At 48.9% G+C, this 23,297-nt stretch overlaps 1 protein-coding gene and 1 pseudogene across 1 annotated transcript; one reads left to right on the top strand and one right to left on the bottom strand.

Moving 5' to 3' along the window:
* The first annotated feature begins 1,632 nt into the window (after positions 1 to 1,632).
* LOC149315355 (uncharacterized) lies at positions 1,633 to 5,191 on the top strand. Its single transcript, XM_089513297.1, has 5 exons — positions 1,633 to 1,638; positions 3,610 to 3,659; positions 3,774 to 3,855; positions 4,822 to 4,955; positions 5,050 to 5,191. Exons 1-5 carry the CDS (start codon positions 1,633 to 1,635, stop codon positions 5,189 to 5,191), a joined length of 414 nt encoding a protein of 137 aa, XP_089369423.1.
* A 7,697-nt stretch (positions 5,192 to 12,888) lies between these two features.
* LOC149315354 (uncharacterized) lies at positions 12,889 to 14,062 on the bottom strand (annotated as a pseudogene).
* Between the last annotated feature and the right edge of the window lie 9,235 nt (positions 14,063 to 23,297).

Raw genomic sequence — 23,297 nt, 5'->3', positions numbered from 1 at the left:
AGGGCTCTTGGTCTTTCAGGCGAGGCCTGTTGCCTCTGGCCTGCCTCTCTCCCCCAGAAGGTGGCGGTCGGAAGGAGGGCTCTTGGTCTATCAGGCGAGGCCTGTTGCCGCTGGCCTGCCTCTCTCCCCCTGAAGGTGGCGGTCGGAAGGAGGGCTCTTGGTCTTTCAGGCGAGGCCTGTTGCCGCTGGCCTGCCTCTCTCCCCCTGAAGATGGCGGTCGGAAGGAGGGCTCTTGGTCTTTCAGGCGAGGCCTGTTGCCGCTGGCCTGCCTCTCTCCCCCTGAAGGTGGCGGTCGGAAGGAGGGCTCTTGGTCTTTCAGGCGAGGCCTGTTGCCGCTGGCCTGCCTCTCTCCCCCTGAAGGTGGCGGTCGGAAGGAGGGCTCTTGGTCTTTCAGGCGAGGCCTGTTGCCGCTGGCCTGCCTCTCTCCCCCTGAAGGTGGCGGTCGGAAGGAGGGCTCTTGGTCTTTCAGGCGAGGCCTGTTGCCGCTGGCCTGCCTCTCTCCCCCTGAAGATGGCGGTCGGAAGGAGGGCTCTTGGTCTTTCAGGCGAGGCCTGTTGCCGCTGGCCTGCCTCTCTCCCCCTGAAGATGGCGGTCGGAAGGAGGGCTCTTGGTCTTTCAGGCGAGGCCTGTTGCCGCTGGCCTGCCTCTCTCCCCCTGAAGATGGCGGTCGGAAGGAGGGCTCTTGGTCTTTCAGGCGAGGCCTGTTGCCGCTGGCCTGCCTCTCTCCCCCTGAAGGTGGCGGTCGGAAGGAGGGCTCTTGGTCTATCAGGCGAGGCCTGTTGCCGCTGGCCTGCCTCTCTCCCCCTGAAGATGGCGGTCGGAAGGAGGGCTCTTGGTCTTTCAGGCGAGGCCTGTTGCCGCTGGCCTGCCTCTCTCCCCCTGAAGATGGCGGTCGGAAGGAGGGCTCTTGGTCTTTCAGGCGAGGCCTGTTGCCGCTGGCCTGCCTCTCTCCCCCTGAAGGTGGCGGTCGGAAGGAGGGCTCTTGGTCTTTCAGGCGAGGCCTGTTGCCGCTGGCCTGCCTCTCTCCCCCTGAAGGTGGCGGTCGGAAGGAGGGCTCTTTTTACCCTACTTCCTTTCATTCCTCCCTCCGTCTTACCTTCCTTCCTTTCCCCTCCCTTTCTTTTCCACCTCTTGCCTCGCTCCCTTTCTTTTCCCCCTCCCTCCCTCCCTTCCCCTCTTTCTCTTTCTTTTTCTTCCCTTTACCCTTCCCTTTCTTCCCTTCCTTTCTTTTCCTTTCCTTTCCATCGCTTTCTTTTCCTTCAATCCTCCTCTCCCTCCCTCCTTTCTTCCACCTTCCTTGCTTCCCTCTCTTTCTCTCTATTTCCCCTTCTCTCCTTCCTTCCCTCTTTTTTCTTTCTTTGTTTCTTTCTTTCTATCCTTCCTTCCTTCCTTTCCTCTTTCTTCCTTCTGTGACTGAGCGATAATAATAATAGTAATAATAATAATTATTATTATCTTTCCCTGTCCTTATTTCAGTTTGCCACAACCGCAGGTGACCGATGCAGAGGAGGCCAGCCCTGAAAGGCTTCGAGCAGAGAGCCTTTCCTCTTTGACGGTAATTAAAGAGTCATTCCCCCTTTTCTATCCAAATTCTGTCCAAATCTATTTTTCTTTTGTCTCCATAAGATGACGATGAAGGTAGATGAAGTTAAGGAAGCACCGTCAGGACCCACAGGGAAAGAAAAAGATGGGGAGGAGGAGAATCATAGAATCCTAGAGTTGGGAGAGACCCCAAGAAGGGTCCTGATCCCATCCAACCCCCTTCTTCTGCTGTGCAGGAACTCTCCATCCCTTCAAATATTTAAACAGGGCTATCATCATATCACCTCTTAACCTTCTCTTCTCCAGGCTAAACATCCCCAGCAGTTCCCTAAGTCTTTCCTCTTAGGGCTTCATGGTTTCCAGACTCTTCACATTTTAGTCTCCCTCCTTTGGACACATGGCTCTAGTTTCTCAACATCCTTTTTGAATTGTGTTGTCCAGAACTGGACACAGGATCATTCCATTTGGGGCCTGACCAATGCAGAATAGAGTGACACTATTACTTCACTTGATCTGCGGGTTGTTCCCACTTAAGATTTGAAACGATTTAAAATACAACGTTTTTAATAAAATCGATTCAAAATAACACTGTTCTTATCCCGCTATCCGAATCGCTTTGTTCATCGTTCCCATCTGTTTGTTTAAATCAAAGTTTTTACCTGCAAGCGTTCCTACTTGGCATGAAATCAGTGTTTAAATAAAGCGATTCTTCTCCTCCATACCTTATTTGGAGCTGTCAATCAATAGTACATCAGAATGACGTAACATTAATTCGGAATATTTGGAAGCGATTTATCTTTTGGCATCGTTTCCATTTCATTGACAGCCAGGGAGAATCCCTTCAGAGAGCACAGAGATCAATGAAGGAGGCTGCTGGAAAAGCAGGGAGGGAGCACTCTTCCCAAAGATTCTCTTTCCAGGGTTGGAGGAGAAGGCAGATTCCATTTGAGAAATGGAGGGAGAAAGGCTCTATCCGCCCCCCCCCCTTGATCAGAGCCCTTCCCTGCCTGGGTGAGATCAGATGCCTCCTCGCGAGGAGCCTTCCCTTCCCTGCCTGGGCAAGATCAGATGCCTCCTCGCGAGGAGCTTTCCCTTCCCTGCCTGGGTGAGATCAGATGCCTCCTCGCGAGGAGCCTTCCCTTCCCTGTCTGGGCGAGATCAGTGCCCAAGCGGGCAGGGAATGCCTCTTTGAGAGGAGCCTTCCCTTAGAAATGGGCTCTCCCCACACAGAGGGGAGGTTGCAATCCACCGGGGGAAGCCTTGTACTCCTTTGGCAGATGCAGGCGCTTGAGCAGCCGGGACTTCAGGCGCTTAAAGCGCTGAAGAGATTAAGCGCCTGTAAACCATTAAAATAAAAAATAAAAATAATCCTTATCTCTTATTGAAAGACCACAGCGGACAAAGGGGTGAGGGAAGCAAAAATGGCGACAGCCAGACGGATGGGGACAGAAAGGGCAACTCCCCCAAGGACAGCCCCATCGCACTCCGCTCCTCCCATTCATCTAACGCAATTTCAAAGGCTGTCGTTCCTATTTAAATGCTCCGGTTCCTAAATCGAATCAATGGAAAAACGTAGGTCAGACCCTAGTGTTTTTTTAACACGCGTTAAATGAGGAAAACTCGAATCAAAATTTTATTCCGCTCTACAATTCGATTTGTAGTGGAGACGATTGCGGGTTGCTCTAGAACCGTTCTAGGTTTAAATCGGATCCTAATAGGAACGCCACTCCTTGGATTCGATTCAGAACGCGGGGTTTCACCTAGTGAGAACAACCCACTAGACACTATACTTCTACTGATGCAGCCTAGGGCCGCATTGGCCTTTTGAGCTGCCGCATCACACTGTAGACTCATGTTCAATTTGTGATATACTTGGACTACTAGATCCCTTTAACACATTCATCCAGGTGAACCCTGTAATCCTATATCTGTGTGTTTTATTTTTCCAGCCTAAAGCCCTCTGAAGAACTCTTTCAACTCATGGGAAACGAAAGGGCCACCCCAAGAACCTCCCCTTGAACCCCATGTTCTCCCTCTCACTTCTCTCCCCCCTCTGTTTGTTTATAGGATTCAGAGGCCGGTTCCACGGAAGCTGATCCTGGGCCCAGGTCAGACAGGTAAGTTCTTCTGTCCAAACAGCCGAATGACGGGTGCATGATGATGTTCCTGCAAGCGGCCTTTCCTTGGCTTCATCCTGTTTTGTTTCATGGCCTTTTCCTGCTCCGTTTCAGGGTCCCAGAGCCTCAGGGGAGACCCTCTGATGAAAAGCGCAGTGATCAGCAGTTTGATGGACATGAATTTCACTCTTCCCCAGTAAGGAAAGAAGGAGACTTTTTAAGAAACATTTGCTTATTTCACTGTCTGCATCCCCCTCTTTTACTTATCCTTGTGTTTACAATCTTTCAACTTCCTACCCAACGCCTCATAATGCCCTCTGATATTCTGAAGGCTATGCCTTGTAGTATCATTGGTTCCACATGAACCAAAAGAAAGCGGTGATGGTCAGTAGCCTTGACCAGTCTTGTCAGCCTCTCTGTCATGTCACGGATCTTTGCCCCACGGAGACTCTTCTCAGCCCCACAGACCCCTGGTTCATTGCCACTCAGCAAGGAGTCCCCACTATGGCCTCCACAGGCTGCCTCCTCCTCCTCCGAGGCTGAGCAGCGGCTGTTCCGTTTGGTGCTACTCCCAGGGTCCCCTGCTCTGTCCCTGAATCCTGTCCCTGCTGCTCTTTCTCATCATCCTTCATAACAGAGAGACAAACTGGTCTCTTCCAAACCCTCTCATTTCGGGTCCATTCTGAACCTCTTAACTGTCTGTAAGGAAACCAGGGACAGAGGATCCCCTCTTCAGCTAATTCCTCTCTGGTTTGGATTTTCTATATTCCTTCATTGGGGTTTTTGTTAACACTTCTTTATTACAAGTCAGCCATGTTTTGGAAGTTAGGCTCCTCTCCTTAAAAACGCCGCATGGCTGGACTCTCACTTTGGGGTTTTCGGAAACAGTTTGCTTTGACACTTCCTCCAAGTCCTCTGCAGTGGCTTCCTAATATAATGGTCTGGGAATTCTTTATGCACCTTGTCTTTCTGAGACCAGAGGTAAGCGTGGAAACCGAAATGAACATTAAAACCTTCGAGAGACAATAGCTTTTCCCCTCTTTTTAGAGTTATCCAACCCCAAATCCACATTAAAGAGCAGGACACATTCCCAAGGCTTGTCACATACGGCAACAAGTGGGAGTCACCTCCTTTTCCCTGCTGTCTTTTTCTCTCTTGACAGTCAGACGAGACCTTACATCAGATGTGCAGGAAATTCCCCAAATTATCCAAAGAACAGAAGTGTGATTTAGCAGACTTTCTTGCAGGGAAGCACTTGGACTCGATTCTGGAGCATTTCCTGGAAACGGAAGAAACGTAAGTGGATTCCTCCTCCCAGGAGCACCCCATTTCCCTCCCAGGGGCTGGGGGTCCGGCAGGGATGCCATTGGCTCTCCTTCCCTTTCTCTAGGGCCTGTGATCAGCTCGTGTATGCTGTCTTGCGTTCACCCAAGTGCAGCCTAGACATGTGCATGAATGAATTCATCATCAAAATGAATGAATATCAGCTGGAGTACAGCAAGGAACTGCCTTTGGCTAAGGTATGGGTCTGACCCTCGCATGGCCCATCCGCAAGGCAGGAAACCCAAGGTAGTTCCCCATCTACGGGTGACCCTCCCTCCTTCCGGGTTGTTTACCAAAAACCTGTTTCTTTCCTCAGGTGAAGGCGCTCAGAGGAATCAAGGCCATTGTAGAGGACCTCGACAATGTCAAGGGCCTGAAGTTCTGGCTGCAGTACCACTTGGTGACCCAGGCCAACTTCTTGGTCAGCCAGTTCCAACCGAAGGAGGAGGGGAGCAGCAGGACGCTCAAAACGTACCTGGTCCCAGGGTCAGTTTGGTGCAAGGCAGGGCTGGGGCAGGAGTAGCCAGTGGGATGGATGCGGGGATACAAACCAGCCCTGAACCAACCCTCTTTTCTGTCCCCTCTCTCTTTCTTGCAGGGAAGCCATTGATATCTTGGCAATTCTGCTCCAGAGGCTGAGTCTGGTGCAACGCATGAAGCGCACGCTCTCCTATGTATGAATGCCGTGAGGCTGGGTTCCCTCCATCTCTCTCTTTCTCTGTGGGATGGCTTTCCCTTCTAAAGGGAAGACTCACGAATAAAAGGCATCTCTCCTTCCCCCACAGGACTGAACGACCTTCACTTCCACCTGCACTGTGGCTCCGCCCAAAAGGACCTCCATCCCCAGCCTCCGGCCAAGGTGTGAGAAGTCCCAGAAGATTCCCCTCCGGACCCCCTGCTGCCTCTGGGCGAAGGCAAGGATGCCATCGTGCGGCCTTCCCACAGTGCCACCACTCGGACGCTGGGTGCAGACATTTCCCTGTTTGGGGCGGGACAATCCCAGTTCCCCCCAGGGTTAAAATGTCCCATCGAGGCCAAGCCGCATGTCCCAGGTTCCAGTGGCGGTGAGCAGTAGCAGCCAAAGCCCCGTCTGGATGGAGCTCTGGGGCTTTGAGCGCTGGCTGGGTTCAGATCCCTGCTCTGCCAAGCAAGGAAGCCAGAGGGAGGAAGTGAGGAAGGAAGAGACGACTACATCTCCCAGCAGCCCCTGCCCATCACCCTCTTTCTGCCACGACTGGTCAGTCGGCCAGGCTCCCTGAAGCGCCTCCTTCCTCCCCTTCCCCCTCTTCCTTCCTCTCCTTTCTCCCCTTCCCCCTCTTCCTTCCTCTCCTTCCTTTCTGTTCCCTCTTTCCTCCCCCTCTTTTCCATTCCCTCTTTCCTCCCCTTCATCTCCTTATTCCTCCTCCGTCCCTTTTCCTCCCGTTCCTCCTCTTTCCTCTCTTTTGTCCTTGCCTCTTTCTATTTCCTCTCCTTCCCTTCCTTTCTTTTTCTTTCATTCCCTTTTCCTTTCCTTCACCCCTTTTTTCCTTCTTCCCTCCCTCCCTCCTTCTCTCTCTTTCTTTCCCTTCCCCCTTTATTTCAGTTCCCTCCCTTTCCTCTTTCTTTTCTTTTTCCTCTTTCTTGCTGTCCTTCCTTCTTTCCTTCCTTCCTTCATTCCTTCTTTCCTTCTTTCTTTCCTTCACTCTTTCTTTCCTTCCTTCCTTCTGTTACATGGATTTGTAATTGGTTGACCAGCTGAACCCAAAGGCTGCTCAGCCATGGCTCCTTTTCATCCTGGAGAAAAGTGACCAGTGGGGTGTTTAGTGAGGCTCTGTCCTGGGACCAGGGCTATTCAACATAAACAACAACAACAACAATAATAATAAATATTTATATCCCTCCTCTTCCGCTTTGAGGATGGAGGCGGCTAACAAGCAGAGTTAATACAGTATACAACAATAAAAAGAACAAGCCCCAGAAGACCCCGGCCCAAGCCTCCCTCCCAACTATAAAATCAGAAAGTAAAACAGGTTTAAAAAGTACCTAACGATACATCGAAATTAAAGACAAGCCACAACTAAGAAAAATAATAAGAGGAGGGGGATTCAGTTGGTCCTGGACCTTATCCATCGGGGAAGGCCTGCCAGAAGAGGAAGGTTTTTGTTGCCTTTTAAAAAGCCTCTCTTCCGGAGGTCATTCCAGGTTTTTGGAGCGGAGGCAGAGAAGGCCCTCCGGGAATTTCACTGCCAGCCTGGTCTTTCTAGATTGCAAGGGGTTTTTCCCGGAGGATTGGAGTGTGTGGGAAGGATTGTATGGGAAGAGGCAGCGTTCCTTCAAGGAGACTGGACCCAGGCCATGTAGGGCTTTGTAGGTGGTAACCAACTCCTTGTACTGAGCCCGGAAGCTAATAGGCAGCCAATGTCGTGACTTTAAAATAGGTGTAATGTGGTCGCACTTGGATTTTCCGGCGACCAGTCTGGCTGCCATGTTTTGTATCCGTTGGAGCTTCCGGACGTGGCACAAAGGTTGCCCCGTGTAGAGCGCATTGCAGAAGTCAAGGCGAGAGGTTACTAGAGCATCTACGACCGTTTCTAGGTCCCGCTGCTCCAGGTAGGGGCACAACTGGCATATCAGCTGAAGCTGATAACAGGCACTCCTGGCTGTTGCATCAATCTGAGAGGACAGATGAAGCGACGAATCCAGGAGACCCTACAAGCTGCGGACGCAGTATTTCAGGGGAAGTGTAACCCCATCTAGAACTGGCGAACATATCTGCGTACCCGGATTGGGGTTACCTATCAGGAGTACCTCTGTTTTATTTGGATTCAGCTTAAGTCTATTTTCCCTCATCCAATCCATTTCTGACCTCAGGCAGTCGTTCAGGGGGAGATGCCCTCCTTGGTCACTGAAACAGTCCAAGACATAGAGAGATAGATCTGGGTATCATCAGTGTACTTATAACCCCGCACCCCATGTCTCTGGATGACCTCTCCCAGTGGCTTCCTGTCAATGTTAAAGAGCATGGCGCCCTGAGGGACGCCAGATGTCAGCTCTCATGGAGGAGCAGCTGTCTCCATCTTTATCAATAACTTGGATGACAGAATTAGGGGCATACTTATCAAATTAGGAGGAATAGCTAATACTCCAGAGGACAGGATCAAAATTCAAAATGACCTGAATAGACTAGAAAGCTGGCCCCAAGCTAACAAAATGAAATTTAACTTGGAAAATGTAAGGTACTTAGGGCAGAAAAATGAAACGCACAGATATAGGATTATGGGGGACACCTGTCCTAAGGAGACATACGTGTGAAAGGGATCAGGGAGTCCAAGTAGATCACAGGTTGAACATGAGTCAACAGTGTGATGCGGCAGCTCAAAAGGCCAATGCGGCCCTAGGCTGATCAGTAGAAGTATAGTGTCTGGATCAAGGGAAGTCATAGTGCCACTCTATTCTGCTTTGGTCAGGCCTCACCTGGAACACTGTGTCCAGTTCTGGGCACCACAATTCAAAAAGGATGTTGAGAAACTGGAGCCATGAGTCCAAAGGAGAGTGAATAAATTGGTGGAGGGTCTGGAAACCATGGAGCTCTATGAGGAAAGACTTAGGGAGCTGGGGATGTTTAGCCTGGAGAAGAGAAGGTTAAGAGGGGATATGATGGTAGCCCTGTTTAAATATTTGAAAGGATGCCATATTGAGGAGGGAGGAAGCTTGTTTTCTGCTGCTCCAGAGAACAGGACTTAATGGAGCAATGGATGCAAGCTCCAGGAAAAGAGATTCCAGCTCAACATTAGGAGGGACTTCCTGAGAGTAAGGGCTGTTTGACAGCGGAAGACACTCCTTCCTGGGAGATTGTGGTGGAGTCTCCTTCCTTGGAGGCTGTCTTCAAACAGAGGCTGGATGGCCACCTATCTGTCAATGGGGATGCTTCGATGGAGAGTTCCTGCAGGGCAGAAGTCGGGGGTTGGACAGGATCAGGGCCCTTGTGGTCTCTTCCAACTCTTATGATTCTATGATTTCCTCCTTCTCACATTCCTTTCTTTTATTCCTTTCTTACTTACTTACTTACTTACTCTTTCTTTCTTTCATTATCTCCTTCCCTCGTTCCTCCCTCCCTCCCTCCTCCCTTCTTTCTTTTTCCTCTGTCTCTCTCTCCATCCCTCTCTTCCTTCCCTCCTTCCTCCCTGCCTTCCTCCTTCCTTCTTTATATTTCTTCTTTCTCTCTCTCTCCATCATTCACTTCCTTCCCTCATTCCTTCCTTCCTTTTCACTTCCTCTACTCCTTCCTTCCTTCCTCCCTCTCTCCCTCCCTTTCCCTACCTCCCTCATTCCTTTCCTTTCTACTGCCTTCCCTCCTTTCCTTCCTCTCTTCCTTCCCTTTACCCTTTGCATCATTTCTTCCCTTTTTTTCTACTTTTTTCCTTTCTTCACTCTTTCCTTCCTTCCCACTTCCCTCCCTCCCTTTCTACCGCCTTCCTTCCTTCCCTCCCTCCTTCTTTCCTTCCTTTCCCCTTCCCCTTCCATCTCTCCCTACTTTTCTACCACCTTCCTTCCCTCCCTCCTTCCTTCTTCTCTTCCTTCATTCCGTCCCTTGCTTCCTTCTCTTTCTTTCTTTCTTTCTTTCTTTCTTTCTTTCTTCCCTTCCTTTCTTCCTTCCTCCCTTCCATCCTCCCTCTCTTCCTTTCTACCACCTTCCTTCCCTCCCTCCTTCCTTCTTCTCTTCCTTACTTCCTTCCTTTGCTTCCTTCTATCTTTCTATCATTCCTTCCTTCCTTCCCTCTTTCTTTTTTCTTTCCTTCTTTCCTCCCTTCCTTTCTATCGCCTTCCTTCCTTCTTTCCCTCCCTTCAGTCTATCTTTCCATCATTCATTCCTTCCGTCCCTCTTTCCTTCCTTCCCTCTCTCCCTCCCTCCCTCCCTCCTTCCTTCCCTTCCTTCTTTCTTTCCATCATTCCTTCCTTCCTCCCTTCCCTCTATCCTCCCTCCCTTCCTTTCTGCTGCCTTCCTTCCTCCCTTGCTTCCTTCCCTATTTCCTTCCTTCCTATCTCTTTCCTTGCTTCTCTTTTTCCTCCTTCCCTCCCTTCTCTCTTTCTTGCTTTCTTCTTTCTTTCTTTCTTTCTCTCTTTCCTTCCTTCCTTCCTCCTCTTCCTTCCCTCTTTCCTTCCTCCCTTCATCTCCTTCCCCTCTTCTCCTTTCCCTCTTCCCCTTCCCTTCCTCCTTCCCCCTTCCCTCTATCCTCCCTCCCTCCCTCCTTCCCTTTCTGCTGCCTTCCTTCCTCCCTTGCTTCCTTCCTTCTTTCCTACCTTCCTATCTCTTTCCTTGCTTCTCTTTTTCCTCCTTCCCTCCTTCCCTCTTCCTTGCTTTCTTCTTTCTCTTTCCTTCCTTCCTTCCCTCTTTCCTTCCTCCCTTCATCTCCTTCCCCTTTTCTCCTTCCCCTCTTTCCTTCCCCTCTACTCCTTCCCCTCTTCCCCCTTTCCCTTTCCCTTCTTCCCCCTTCCCCTCCCCTCACCTCTCCCTCCATCCCCATCCCCAAGAGGCGGACCCCAGACCCAGGACTCTGGGAGCCAGAGGCAAAGGCACAGGGGTCTCTCTGCTGCCCCTGAGGCTGGCATGGCACACACGCCTCCTCTCTGCCCAGGCAGATCCAGCCTCAGGAGGAAATGTCCTTTCCCTGCCTGCCTGCCTTCCTTCCTCCTGGCTGTCTCCAGAGAATGGCAGGAACTAGCTTCCAGTGGGACAAGGCCAGCAAAACCAGCCCAGGCTCCCATCAATGGAGGAGGAGGAGGAGGAGGCAGCAGAGCCCAAAAGGCCTACTGCTCTTATAGTTTTTAAAAGTATTATCTTATTTGATGTATTTGTTGTTGTTGTTGTTCTGTGCGCCTGTCGCATGGGAGTCCGAAGTCACTCTCTGAGCCTGAGAGGAGGGGAACGGAAGCCCTTCCGCAGAGAGTCGCTAAGAACAGCCGCTGAGAGGTTTGTTCTTGGTCCAGATACATCTGCACTGTAGAGATAATGCAGTTTGGCACCGCTTTAAGCACTGTAGCTGCCCTCCAATGGAATCGTGGGATACGTAGTTTTAGCAGGTCCCGAGCCGTCTTTGGCAAGGACCGCTGTGTGCTTCCAGAAATGAGAAATCCCAGAGTTCAATGACATGGAGCCAGGGCAGTTAAAGCGTTGTGAAACTGTGTTATTATTTCTGCTGTGTCGGCCCATGTTGGTTCTGAGTTGTGACAGGGCTGGCTGTTTACTTTCTGGTAAATATTGTGTAATTTCTGAGAATAAGCCTTAGAGTCTATGTTGTCGGTGTCCTGGGATTTGTAGTTTTGTGAGGCACTAGAGCTGTGTCTATGGGCAAGAAGTCAGAATATAATCTCAGAAAACTACAAATCCCAGGGTTCCATGGCATGGAGACAGGGGAGTTAAAGCGGGTGAAAGCGTGTTATGATTTGTGGAGTGTGGATCCAGCCCAAGGTACAAATCGTGGTATCTTTTTGGGAGCTTTTTATTGTGAATTGTTGTTTTAATGCTATTTTAGGGTGAGAGGGAGAGAGGGAAGTATGATTTGATATGTTTTGCTCTGTTCTTACTGGTGGTTTGTTCTCTACTATTGTCATTGTTGTTTTGTTTGTTGTTGTGTGCCTTGATTGAATAGAAATAAATGTTGTTGTTGTTATTATTAGGTATTTTGGCAGTATCTGGAGTGGCAAAATGAATCGATTTGAGAGATTTAGCAGCCACTGCCCAGTGCTATGAAATACTGGAAATTGTAGTTTTTGCTGACAGAGAAGCTTAAATGTCTGTCTAAATAGAATTGCAAGGATTCTCTAGCACTGAGCCAGGGCTGTCAAAGGGATGTGAAAGTAGGTTGCTTGTACGATCATATTAATGTTCATAATGGTGAGAATGGTGACCATGGTGTAGAGAGATCTCGCCCCCCCCCCCACCATTTACCAGTAGATTATAAGGGAAAGGGGAGGGAACCCACAATGTAATTACATGTAGCCCTTATTTTTGCTTGTAAGAGATCGATCGTGAAATAGTTGTTAAGGAAGAAATAATGCTTGGAAGTATTGCTATGCATCCCTTTGGGCAAGCGATTGGCAATGCATCGCTATGGGCAAGTGTTTGACAACGGCGCGCTATGTTCCGTAACGGGTAAGGTGTAGGAAGAGCGGTTTGCAGAGCATGGCGTGGCATCGGACGGCCTTCAGGAACAGGCAAGTGGAAGGCGGAAAAGGGTGGGGAAGGCGGTTATGGCGGCCGGGCGGTAGGGACCGTCTGGAACGTCTGTGCGAACGCTTGGCTGTTGCGATCATCCTTCGAATGACCCTCGGGAGGAATTCCCAACCCCGCATTTAGGGTTGAAAGTCGGGCGTTCCAGGCCAACAGCATATGAATGTGTGTCTAATGTTCCTAATGTGTGGAACTGGTAAGACCCCTTACTGACCGTTCAAAGCCAATTCCCTGGCTAGTGCCAATCCACCCTTCCTTTTGTCTGTTGTCTTGTCTTTGTAGTTGGGAGGAAAAGGGGAGGATTTGGTGTTAGGGTTTACGGTTTAGGGTTGGGTTTAGCATTTAGCGGTTAGTGGTGAGGGTTTAGGGTTGGGATTGGGGTTGGGTTTAGGGTTGGGGTTGGGGTTTAGGGTTAGGGTTTAGGGTTAGGGTTAGGGTTAGGTATAAATATATATAAATATTTTTATTTAAAAAGTACATCCTACTAACAAATTTGCTACTTCAACTGTTACAGAACCATTATATCATTGCAAACATTAAACATTATATAACATTATAAAACCCTTGTAACTGTAAATCTTCTTCTTTTACTTTTCTAATTATACTTATTTTACTTATTTCACTTATTTCAAATGTTTCCAAACCTAGAAAATTACATTATAATACATTATAATGCTTAGATAATCTAGATGCTTCTCAGGTGATGCCCGGCGTGGCCTCCGTCAGCCATGGCCAGAACTTCCTCCATTGGAGGACATCCTCCCTCGTTCCATTACACTCAGAGTCTTTATTTTGCTCAATACAAACCGGACAGCGATGCTGACATCCGATTGCGTTTGTGTCACTAACTCTTTCTTTCTCTGGAAAACCAAAGCTAGCAAAACATACAGATTGACCAGTCTAATTGTTGACCAAGGGACTTCCCAGAATGAGTCCACTGTCCCCCCTTTGTGTCCTCTCTTCCTTTTCCTCTCCGGCCTTCGACGCGGTCCTCTGACCCCTGACTCCGGCTCCAGTCCAGAGGCCACCGCTTCCCAGGGTTGACCGGCTAGGTCCGGCCAATCCAAAGCAGCGGCCACCTTCTCCCAAGTGTCCTTGGCCGAGGGACAGTCCTTTATAAAGTGTTCTGTGGTTTCTTTGTACAGTTTTCCAGTCACACAAGATTGTTTCTGACACAACAGTCTAGGACACATTTGCTCTGCTTCCTTCAGCCAAGGCTGATTCCCCTTTAAACAGTATATTTGGTGGTAAAATCTGCATTGAATGTCCCAGAGACCGAAGGGGGCCCTCCGGTCCGTGATGCTTTGGGGCCATTCTTTTAAATAGAGAGACAACTCTACCTCTTGGTGTCCTTTTCCATCTACGGCTGTAAGAAAACCACCCTCACCATTTCCCAATACACAAAACCCTTCAAGGTCCTGATGCATCCCGCCTTGGTCCGAAACCACTCTGCCAGGACTTTGTTCTGCTGAATCTGCCCATAGACCTCCCTGAGGAAGTCGGGGCCGGACTGTTTCATGGCGGCCGTCACCCGGAAAGGCACCGGTCCTTCCTCCTGCCACCATTTCTGGGCCCAGCTCTCATTCACCCAGTGATTGGCAAACAGGGCCAGCCACCCCTCCAGGCCAGATCCATGATGAAACCGTTGGCTGAGTTTCCCAAAGTTTTGGCTGAGGAAAGCTGAGAGGAACCTGAGTTTCAACGCAGGCAAGTCTAACCCTCCTTGTTCCACTTTCCTATATGCCACGGTCCATTGAGCCAAAGGGAAAAAGGCCGTTCCCCAGAGAAAACGGAAGACCAGTTTCTCCGCCTCCTTTAAAACTTTTTGGGGAGGAGGGTACACTGCAGCGAGAGTCAAGGCCTGCGGCATCAGGTAAGCCTTTATGTACACTGCTTTCTGGTAAACATTTAACTGCCATGGTTTCCATCTCTCAAAACACACCTTTATTTTTTCCAGCCAGAGATACCAGTTCTTTTCCCACCCGAAAAGTTTAATAGAGAACTTTAAACCTAACATTTTGTATTCCTCTAATTTTTCTGACTTTTCGCATTGCTCCTCCTGAATCTTATTAACAACTTCTACTGGAGTCACAATTAAACTTTCCTCTTTTCTGGAGAAGGAAACCAAATAACTTTTCTGCAAGTTTATCTGAGCCCCTGAAGCTTGCTGATATCTCTCAAAAATAGCCATAGCTGAAGCTATCTCCTTTCAATCGTTAACAAAGAGGGAAATGTCATCCGCGTGGGCTGCGTATTTCACCTACTCAACCCTAGAAGCCTCTATGGGAAAAGGCATGACTCCTCCGCTGGGATTTAGGGTGACCCTCAAACCCTTCATGCTTTCTTCTGCCTGGATTTGGCAGAGGACCGAATCTAGAACCAGGACGTAAAGGAGGGGGCTCAGGGGGCAGCCCTGTCTGACCCCCGACTTCAGCCTAATCGGAGTCCCCCTGTGTCCATTCACCTGAGGAGTCACCTGCGCCTTCAGATAAAGCAGTTGGAGATACCTGACAAAGCGGATGGGGAGACCCCTCCCTGCCAGCGCTTCCCACATAAACTGATGGTGAACGCGATCAAAAGCCTTGGCCTGATCCAAGAGCAGTATTTCCCCTGTTTCCCACTTGCCTTTCTGGGCCAAATGAAAGACCTCTCTAAACAAACACAGAGAGTCCACCATAAAGCGCCCTGGAACGGCACTGGTTTGGGAAGCTAAAATGATTTTGGGTGCTATTTTTGCCAGTCTGTTATTCAAAACCTTTGCCACAATCCTGTAATCCACATTTGTCAAAACGATCGGTCGCCAGTTTTTGGGCAACGTCAAATCTCCTTGTTTGGGAAAGAAAATCAAAACGCCTTGATAAAAGGAGTCTGTCAGGCTCTCTCTAGACAAGAGTTCATTGATGATTCTGGTGAGAGCGGGAACCAGCCACTTGGCAAAGGCCTTGTAAAAGGTCCATCCGAGTCCATCTGGTCCCGGAGCCGATTTGCCCCTTCATTGGACAATGACCTCCTGGACTTCATTCTCTGTCACAGGGGCCACCAATTCATCCCTGTCTATTTGAGTCAGCCCTGGGTACATTTTCTCTAGGATATTTTGGGGCACGTGATCCAAGAAAGCCTTGATTTTCTCCCTTCCTATTTCTTCCCCTGCGTATAAGTCCCTATAGAAATCCTCCATCACTCTCAGCATTGCTCTGGGGTCTCTCCTGACTGGGTCCTGCTGACTGTGCCTCCAGACCCCCATGACCACTGAGGCTTGAGGGGCCTTGGCTCTGGCCCAATCCTCAATGTCCACCACTGACCCCTTGGTCCTAAATTCTTTATGATATTTCTTCTTACATTTCTGCTTAATTTGAAATTCTCTTATTACACCTCTGGACCATTCCAACACATTTTGGTTTACTGGAAGGCCGTTGTTAACCTTGTAATGGCATTTCAAGAATTGGTAGACTGCTCTCTGATAGCCCTGCAAATCTTTCCTATTGATAACATATTCGTAGTTTTGGCAAGTCTTCTTGAGGACTTTTTTGGCTCTCTCCCACCAGACAGACAGTTCTCCAACATAGAGATCCTGCAGCGTCAGCATATTTGCCAAGACGCCCGCAATCTCCTCCTTGCAGCCGGCGTTGCCAAGAGTCTTTGGGCGAAGCCTCCATAAAGGTTTCCCTCTGGAGTAAAGCTCCAAGCCCAAAGCAAACTGCATGTGAAGCATGGCATGGCCAGACCACGGAGTGACCGTCAGTTGGCAACTCAAGGCCTTCAGTTCGGCAGGGGCTCTGATCCTGTCCAATCGACTAGCTCTGTCTTTCTGATACCAAGTGAATTTGCCTCCCTCCAGCGAACCATATTTATCCATAAATGCTTTTTTGCAGGAAAGAGGGAAAAAACTGAACCGATTACTCACTTCCAAGGCTTTATCTGTTAAATTACGATCTGAGAAAAAGGTCTCCAAAAGTCTCTCCTCGGGTGTTAAAGCGGTTGACTTTTTCCCCGTTTTGCCTCGATCCACATAATTTGAATAATCAGATAGTCTGGTCCTATTATTAAAATCCCCTACAACCAATAGATGCCTGTAAGTAGCACAATACCCTTTCAAATGAGGCCAAAATGTTTTCCGTTGTGATGCCACCACTGGGGCATAAAGCCCGCAAAGCCGGAAAGGAGTCCTTTCTTCCTTCCCCTCCTTCAAAATCCCCAGCAAAGTAAAGTCCACAACCAGCAGCCTGCCTGGTAAAGCCTCCAGGACAAAGTCAATCTGCAGGTCCTGCCTAGCTTTAAATAAGACCGCCACGCCTGCCTGGTGTTCCTCCCCATAAGACCAAATGGAGGGTCCTTGCGTCCAGAGTTTCTGCCCCTGGGAGCGTTGCTGCTCGCTCACCAGGTGGGTCTCTTGCAAGACCACCACGTCGTGCGCCATGGTTGCCAGAAGAGGAAGGATCTCCAGCCGCCTGTCGGCCATCCTCAGCCCTCTCACGTTCCAAGAGGTGATTCTTAGAGACACCATGATTAATCTTGGATCAACATTACCTTAACCCTGACTATCATAACCCAAATAATCATAGCAATGTCAACACTAATGTCAATATTAAACATTTCGATAACCATTAAACAGGTAATTGATTTTCCTTCCCAAACAAAGACTGGCATTGTTTTTATATTTCTTAATTTTGTTAATTTTGTAATTTTAATTTTAGTTTTAATTTTAATTTTGAATTTGACTTAATTTTAATGTAATTCTAATTTTGAATTTGACCTAAATTTAATTCAATTCAATTAAATTACATTCAGATAAATTCTTTCCAAATAAAGGCTTCCCAACCATTCTAGTCTTGTTTATTCTCTCCAGGATTCTCAGTCCTCTTGTCCTCCGATTCTAGCTGGGTCCTCTCTACCTCCTCCGGGGCAACCGGAGGTGTAGCCTCACCAATTTGGGGGGAAAGGGAAAGGGGTGAAGAGACAGGGGTTGGTAAAGAGGATATTGGGAAGGTGGTCGCAAGGGAGGGAGCACTGAAAGGAGGAGGAGAAGGAGGAAGGGGCGGAGGAGCAGGAGGAGGAGGAGGAGGGCTTCCATCAAGGGTCAGGGGTAGAAGGGGGCAGGAAAGGGATTCCACTCCCGTTCCGCAAGGCTCCACCAATCTATTATCAGATTCCTCCATTGAAGCTTTTGAAAATAACTGCGGTGATGCTGCCCTCAATGTGTTCTCTGCTAATACTTTTTCTATTACTTCTGTCACTATTGGTTCTGTTGCTACTTCTATCACCATTGGTTCAGGTGGGTCTTTAGAAGGGTCTTCAGGACTTTGGTTTGGGGAGTCAACCACCTGACCCTCCTCCATCTGCTCCGCTCCTCCCATCCCTCTCTCCCCCTCTCCCTCACTTCTGTGTGTCTTATGTTCCTTTTGCTTTTTCTTCCTAGGGATCTTTGGAGACCTTTGCCCCTTCATTTCCTCTGTCTGCATGCATTGTCTATCTGCTACCTCCTGGACAGCTACCAAGACTTCGCTATCGGTGGGCTCCTCATTGGCCAACCTACTCTGCCGCTCTTCTTCATGCACAAGAACATGAAACCTATTGTTCTCTGTGACCATCTGTTCCTGGGGACCCCTCCTCTCCTGTGGCCTCCCCTCTTCTCCTCCTGCCCCTCGTCTGCGCACTACATTCCGTTCAGCAGCTATTGTGAGTCTGTCTTCCGCAGCTTGTCTTTCTTCCCTTGCAAGCAATGGGTCGCTATGTCTGCCCCTGTCCTCCTGCTGCTCTGAATTTGGTAACTCCTGTCCCCTCCTTCTTAAGTTCTCCCTCAAAACCCTTGTCTTCTCCTGGACTTCTGCCCTTTCTTTTCCTGTTTTGGCTACTTGCTGGGCCTTCTGAAACACTCGAGCATCTTGCTGGTTATAATATGCCTGAGGGCACCAAAAGTAAGTGTGACCCAGTTCCCCACAAAAGTTGCACTTGATGCTGCTGTAGCACGCAGCTGTCGGGTGGCCCCTGGTGCCGCACCGTGAACACAAAGGAGTGGTGCACAGGCGCCTCTGGTGCTCATAGGACCCACATTGGAAGCAGGCCTGAGGTTGGCCACTGTACCTGGTGATCCCTCTATCAGCCCCTAGGAAAAAATACTTAGGTATCTTGCCATGCCTGTACTCAGGGTCTTCATTTTTAAAGGAGACTACGCATCTGTATTCCCCTGTCCAGTAGCCTTGTTCGTCTTCCTTTTTATCTGGCCCTGTCAGGATCGTGGCGTATTTAGACACCCACCTCGCTACGTCTTCAGCAGGGATAGTAGTGGTTCTGAAACTTATAGTCAGAACCTTGGTATCACCTCTAAATAGAGGGAACATCTCATATTCCGACAGAAGATCTGGGTTCAGACGTTTCACCCTCTTACAGCTAATCCCGAAATGCCTGTAAACTCTTTCAGATGCTAAACATACATCTATTTCTGTAGATCCCGGAAGCTGAATCACTGCCACAATATCTTCCCTCTGAGCATCCAATGTGTCTTTCAGAAGCCGCTTTGAAATATAGGCCCGTGACCCTTTCTCAGGGTCTGATCCTAAATATTTAAACCGTATTACAAAGCGTGCTCTAGGGTTTCTTACATCCGAGGCTTCACTAAAGAACCGGTCAAGGTATGTCTCTTCATCTTCCGTCATGCCGGAAGACCCTAACTCTCCTCGCCGTGCAGCGCCACCGTCCCCTCCCGCTATACTGGCGTATGTCAGTATAGCGGGAGGGGATTTCCTGCATGACAGGGGGTTGGACTGGATGGCCCTAGTGGTCTCTTCCAACTCTACGATTCTATGATTCTATGATTCTATGTCCTCCCTTCCTTTCTGAGTTCTTGCGGCTTGTCACCTGGCACCCGAAGGGGTCGTCCGGATGCCAAAGTCGCCGAACCCTGCGGTGCCTCTCCGTGAGCGCCATTGCCATGCGTGCGATTGCCCTCCTTCCCCTTTATGTGTCTGTCTGGCAGAGGGTTTAGACTTACGTTCCCAATCCGTGTGTCTTTATTAGTTTCCTGGTCTAATCGAGGTTTTGCCGAGATATGACCATTCTCAGCAGCATCACCATTTTCCAGAAGCCTTTTCTTCTGGACAGTTAGTCCCTTGGTTGGCAAGGATGGGTTTTTCCGTTGTGCCTGGGAACGAACACCAGCCGAAACAGCAGTACCTTCCATCCAGTTGTCTCCAGCCCCCAAACCCTGACCCAGTGAATCTGATCCCATGTTTTCCTCTTCCAGACCCAAGGTATTTCCATCTGCTGCGGTTGCTGGGCCCAGTTCTACATCTACTCTATCTGACCAAGGCTGTTCCCCTCTAGGTTTCTTCTTCGCTTGAGAAGTGGAAGCCGTTTCCTCTAAATCAGAACTGCTGATATCACTCAGTGTCCCTCTTTGCCTAGTGTTTCCCAATCCCACTCCTTGCACCTCCTTCCCTTCCCCTGCTTCCTGCCTTCTTCCTCTAACCTCCCTGCAATCCTCACCCGTTGCTGGGGGTGGCACCGTGGCACTCACCCCCAGGAGAGGAGTCAGTGGCAAATGTCCTTTGGGGCGCCACTCGGTCCGCAAACGTCCTTCTGTCAGTTCTGGTTCTTTCGGGGTCTCTGCTTTCTCCACTTTCTCCACAGCTCTTCCTGCTCCAGTTCCTTTAGTCTTTTCTTCCATCGGATCAAAGCCTGACTGTTTAGCAATTTTTGCCCGTTGTCTCAGGTCTGCTACGACGTTTAAGAGCCACTCCATCAAGGCCTCTCTGGACACCATTTTCCCCTCGTTGTCCACTTGTGCCCAAACCGGAGGGTTCTGGTTCTCAGGGATACATTCCCAGATTCGATGGATTTCTTGGAAGGTTTTGATCAATTGGCTCTCCTTCAGCCAGTCCGGTAATACGATGAGGGACGTCTTGGGTTTCCTGCCCAATAGCAGGCGTTGAACAATGTCTAAGGCTAGACTCCTGGCATAAGCCACTTGCTCCTCAGAGTCGGGCACCTTTAATCCTGAAAGTACAGATTTCAAGAGAGGGAAACCTTTCTCCAAGAGTCCCCAAAGTTTATCTCTGCTGTACTTTTTTAGGCTGGGCAGGCAATGGCTAGATGTCGGCAGGGCAATGTGAGCCACCGCATAGCCCCAGAGTTTCAGAGTGTCATACCTATCGAAGTCCTTGGGCAAAATGATATCGGTCACTTTGTCCCACCGCGTATGGAGACATTCAGTCCAGGCTGTAGAGATCTGCCTTTCTCGGGAAAGCCTCTTCTGCTGAGAAGCCTCCGAAAGGGTCTTCTCCCGATCCGTCAGTTCCCCTTCCTCCACACTTTGGAAATCTGTGTCATATTTATAGAGCAGGTAGTCGTTAGTGACTCGGTCTTCTGGATCAGGGCCCCGGTTCCTTTTATTGGCTTTCTTCTTGTCCCTTTTCCTCTGGGCTTTGTCCTCAGGGCTTTCTTCCTCCTCTTCCTCACTGCTGCTCTCTGTGTCACTGTCACTAGTTGCAGCCAAGGAAGAGATGCCAGAGAACTCCATTTCGCTCTCCCTTCTTTGTTCAAAGGAAGGACCTTCTGGGCTCTCTGCTTCCTTGCTTTGAGAGTCTTTTGTGAGGTCAATGGAGTCCCTGTAAGGTGCAGTCCCTGCAGGCTGCCCACCAGAAGCCTCTTCTCTTCCTCCCATGTCTTGCCCTTCAGCTCTCTGGAAGTGGGCTTGTTTTCCTCTAGGAAATGGAAAGAAGGATGTTTCCTCTTCCAGGAGCCTCTGTGGCCGAAGAGGAGAACGATCTCTATTTGCACTGGGACACTCCTCTTCCAATGAATCCCTGGTTTGGGCTTTTTTCCTCCTGCCCCCTCTGAGTTTTGTCTTTTGTTTGGTTTCCCCTTGCTTTGTCTTCATAGCAAATTGTTTTAATAAATGCCTTTTTCTCATTTTATAATCTTGTAGGTCCTTCTTAGCATCCTCATTCCACTGAGTGATGCTGAATATAATATCTAAAATGTCTTTTTTTTCCTCCTGTGTTCTGTCTTCTCCAGATTTCAATAGGAGAGTGTTGCCTTTTTCATTCAGCTCTACCATAGCTTCAGTCATTTCATCCAAGCCCAGATTTAATTTACTGTAAAGTTCACTCAAAAGGGGATCTCTTTTCATAAGATCTGTGTTTCTTTCTGTCTCAGAAAAAACAGTGTCTGAATCCAATGTTTCCCTATGTGCAAATGTTCCCCAATGTTTCCTTATGGGCAGGCATTCCCCAATGTTTCCCTATGTGCAAATGTTCCCAAATGTTTCCCTATGTGCAAATGTTCCCCAATATTTCCCTATGGGCAAATGTTACCCAATGTTTCTTTATGGGCAGGCGTTCCCCACTGTTTCCTTATGGGCAAATGTTCCCCAATGTTTCCCTATGGGCAAGTGTTCCCCAATGTTTCCCTATGGGAAAGCGTTCCTCAATGTTTCCGTATGGGCAAATGTTCCCAATGTTTCCTTATGGGCAGGCATTCCCCAATGTTTCCGTATGGGCAAATATTCCCAATGTTTCCTTATGGGCAGGCGTTCCCCAATGTTTCCCTATGGGAAAGCGTTCCTCAATGTTTCCCTATGGGCAAATGTTCTCAATGTTTCCCTATGGGCAAATGTTCCCAATGTTTCCCTATGGGCAAATGTTCCCAATGTTTCCCTATGGGCAAATGTTCTCAATGTTTCCCTATGGGCAAATGTTCCCAATGTTTCCCTATGGGCAAATGTTCCCAATGTTTCCCTATGGGCAAATGTTCCCAATGTTTCCCTATGGGCAAATGTTCCCAATGTTTCCTTATGGGCAGGCGTTTCCCAATGTTTGCTTATGGGCAGGCGTTCCCCAATGTTTCCCTATGGGAAAGCGTTCCTCAATGTTTCCCTATGGGCAAATGTTCCCAATGTTTCCCTATGGGCAAATGTTCTCAGTGTTTCCCTATGGGCAAATGTTCCCAATGTTTCCCTATGGGCAAATGTTCCCAATGTTTCCTTATGGGCAGGCGTTTCCCAATGTTTCCCTATGGGAAAGCGTTCCTCAATGTTTCCCTATGTGCAAATGTTCCCCAATGTTTCCTTATGGGCAGGCATTCCCCAATGTTTCCGTATGGGCAAATATTCCCAATGTTTCCTTATGGGCAGGCGTTTCCCCAATGTTTCCCTATGGGAAAGCGTTCCTCAATGTTTCCCTATGGGCAAATGTTCTCAATGTTTCCCTATGGGCAAATGTTCCCAATGTTTCCCTATGGGCAAATGTTCCCAATGTTTCCCTATGGGCAAATGTTCCCAATGTTTCCCTATGGGCAAATGTTCCCAATGTTTCCCTATGGGCAAATGTTCCCAATGTTTCCTTATGGGTAGGCGTTTCCCAATGTTTGCTTATGGGCAGGCGTTCCCCAATGTTTCCCTATGGGAAAGCGTTCCTCAATGTTTCCCTATGGGCAAATGTTCCCAATGTTTCCCTATGGGCAAATGTTCTCAATGTTTCCCTATGGGCAAATGTTCCCAATGTTTCCCTATGGGCAAATGTTCCCAATGTTTCCTTATGGGCAGGCGTTTCCCAATGTTTCCCTATGGGAAAGCGTTCCTCAATGTTTCCCTATGGGCAAATGTTCCCAATGTTGCCCTATGGGCAAATGTTCTTAATGTTTCCCTATGGGCAAATGTTCCCAATGTTTCCCTATGGGCAAATGTTCCCAATGTTTCCTTATGGGCAGGCGTTCCCCAATGTTTCCGTATGGGCAAATGTTCCCAATGTTTCCCTATGGGCAAATGTTCCCAATGTTTCCTTATGGGCAGGTGTTCCCCAATGTTTCCCTATGGGAAAGCGTTCCTCAGTGTTTCCCTATGGGCAAATGTTCCCAATGTTTCCGTATGGGCAAATGTTCTCAATGTTTCCCTATGGGCAAATGTTCCCAATGTTTCCCTATGGGCAAATGTTCCCAATGTTTCCTTATGGGCAGGCGTTTCCCAATGTTTCCCTATGGGAAAGCGTTCCTCAATGTTTCCCTATGGGCAAATGTTCCCAATGTTTCCTTATGGGCAAATGTTCTTAATGTTTCCCTATGGGCAAATGTTCCCAATGTTTCCTTATGGGCAGGCGTTTCCCAATGTTTCC

Source organism: Sceloporus occidentalis, unplaced genomic scaffold (assembly GCF_023333645.1).
Source record: "Sceloporus occidentalis isolate IW3139 unplaced genomic scaffold, rSceOcc1.0.p SCAF_3, whole genome shotgun sequence".
Lineage (NCBI taxonomy): Eukaryota > Metazoa > Chordata > Lepidosauria > Squamata > Phrynosomatidae > Sceloporus > Sceloporus occidentalis.
The sequence above is the reverse complement of the archived record's forward strand: the minus strand, read 5'-3'. Positions and strand labels throughout refer to the sequence as shown.